We start from the raw sequence: 2423 nt of genomic DNA, 5'->3' as shown, positions 1-2423 counted from the left end.
TGACTCATCTACAGTGTAATCATTTTCATAAATCATTTGCATTTTTGAAGACGGCTGAAGAATAAAACGAAGATCATAAAATTCTTCTATTTTGAATAAGCAGCATGCGCTATAATTGCGAAACAGAAACAACTGAAACAAAGAGCGTATAACTTTTATGCTCAATATGATTGCTTAGTTTATTAAGCTGCATAAAAGAAAACAATAATTCTTTTCATTATTCTCAACGGAACGTTTTTAACGCACTCTTTTTTGGGGACTTACATATTGGAATAAAGTCATTAGGCTTTGAATATTAATTGGTGTTTGATTAGTGGTCATTAACTTCAAACTGAACACTGTATCGGAAGAATTTCGAATTTGAAGCGGTTGCACTATATTATTGAATAAAGGGACAATGGAATACTGAGCTTGGACTGAAAAAGAGAAGGCCTTCGGATGCATTAATTATCTTGGACAATAAGTCACGCAAACTAGAGTAAACGAATTTGAAACGTATGCAAATTTAAAAACCTTTCAAAAATGACCGATGATAAAATCACAAATCACGGCGGTGGCGGTGGCGGTGGCGGTGGCGGTAAAGACCAGCGTAAAAGTTACACGTGTAGCTTCAAACTGAAAGTTGTGGAATATGCTGAGATTCATTCAAACTCAAAAGCGGCAGAAGAATATGGTGTCCACCGGAGACGAGTCCAAGAATGGAAGAACCAGAAAAGTCGGCTTGTAGAGCAAGTCCAGAATTTCAATGGGAGTACTAAGCGATTAAAAGGCGGTGGACGGAGAAAAGTTACAATGGCTGATAAAGGGAAAGATGTGGTAGATTTTGAGAAAATTCTTGGTGATCATTTGATGGCTCTGGTGAATGACGGAGTGAGAATTGATCGACATTTGATTCTGCAGGAAGCTAAAACAATTGATGTAAGTTTCAGCCCGAGTTCTAAATGGATTGATACGTTCCTGAAACGTTTAGGAAATGAATCTGATGAAGATGCTGCAACAGATGAGATGAAAGTAACATCCAAACTGACTCGGCACCACCGAACTCCAACAGTGAATACTGTATCAGCTGAACTGAATGACTTTGAAATGGATCATTATTTTGAGTTAGTTGCAAAAGATGAAATGAGAGTTGTCCGCCATCTTGAAATGAAATTATTCGATTTTATCGAACGTTCATCCGATCGGATTATGCTATCCGAATTGGTTTACCGTGAAGCAAAAAAACATTCACACATTTTTGAAGTATCTCCTGTATGGGTGTCTGAGTTCTTAGATCTTCACAGAGGGTTCATTCATGAGAATTCAAAAAGATGTCGACGACCCCCGTCTCCGATGGAACTCGTTGATGAATTCCGTACTTTATCACCACCAGTTTTACACGATTCCAGGGGGTTTACATCACCGGCTCCGTTGCATGAAAATGAGCGATATTACCGGCGTGAGATGGACGATCCAGAGCGGTATGGTATCCGTCCGGACATGTTCATAACGAAAGATGGTGAATATTTTTTCCACGGTGATCCGGTGAAACGAAAACGGATTTTCGATGCTTTTCGGGATAAATCGTTTTCCATTCATCAATGGATGGATGATTGCCTCGATGAATCTGATGGATAGGAAATCTTCCATTTCTTTTTATTCTGAGAATGGAATAACTTTAGAATTTTCTATTATAGCCTATTTCATAAGGATTCGTGTTTTAGTCACAGATTTCTGTAAAGCGCGAAGAGCTAGATGGAGTGCTTTAAGCTTTTCTAAGCAAACAATATTGTTGCTAATATTTTCGAAAATCCGTGAAGCTTCTAGTTGGTCAAGCTCTGAAATCTTATTGTAATTTTATTAGATAAGATTTCCTATCTAACCTCTACACACCTTACGGCCAAAGTATTCTATTCAGCCTTCAGGTTTTATTTTCTACTGTTGAATTCCAAAGTTAATTGAATAAATGATGACGAAGAACAATTTTAACGACTTTCTTAAAGGGAAATCTGCACTTTTTTGGGTATTTTCTTCTGCTAATTGAATGAAACATATACACGAATCCTATGAAATAGGCTATAATAGAGGTTTCAAAGTGTGGGCTAAGTTACGTAGCGTCCGCCATTATGGAAGGAACTATTCGATTTGTGTAAGATGGCAGATTGCAGATTTTCACTCACAAGTTACATGACTTTGGCAAATAACTTGAAACACTTCTGTATACAGTAACTTTCAAATACAGATGTTTGGAGAATTTTTCAGTGCTTAAAAAGCAGAGTTGTTAAATCATGAAAGAGACAAACCGACTCTGTATTATGTTGGGCTATGTTAATATTCACCTCCTGGTAAGAGAGAGAGAATAAACGAATCAATATCATACATCAGTGGAGTTGTTGTTGTGGAGTGCTTGTTAAACGGGAAAACGAGCAGGATGAAAATTAGAA

The 2423-nt window shown here is 37.4% G+C and overlaps 1 protein-coding gene across 1 annotated transcript; it reads left to right on the top strand.

Moving 5' to 3' along the window:
• On the top strand, positions 1 to 1954 carry LOC136819617 (uncharacterized). The gene has a single exon (XM_067075859.1). It carries the CDS (start codon positions 523 to 525, stop codon positions 1615 to 1617), a length of 1095 nt encoding a protein of 364 aa, XP_066931960.1. The 5' UTR covers positions 1 to 522; the 3' UTR covers positions 1618 to 1954.
• Positions 1955 to 2423: the final 469 nt, after the last annotated feature.

Source organism: Clytia hemisphaerica, unplaced genomic scaffold, assembly GCF_902728285.1.
Source record: "Clytia hemisphaerica strain Z4C2 unplaced genomic scaffold, Clytia hemisphaerica genome assembly, whole genome shotgun sequence".
In the NCBI taxonomy this organism is placed as follows: Eukaryota; Metazoa; Cnidaria; class Hydrozoa; order Leptothecata; family Clytiidae; genus Clytia; species Clytia hemisphaerica.
This window is presented reverse-complemented; position numbering and strand designations above follow the sequence as displayed.

Coding starts and splice junctions, on each gene's coding strand:
- LOC136819617 (XM_067075859.1), top strand. CDS start 523: ATGACCGATGATAAAATCACAAATCACGGCGGTGGCGGTGGCGGTGGC.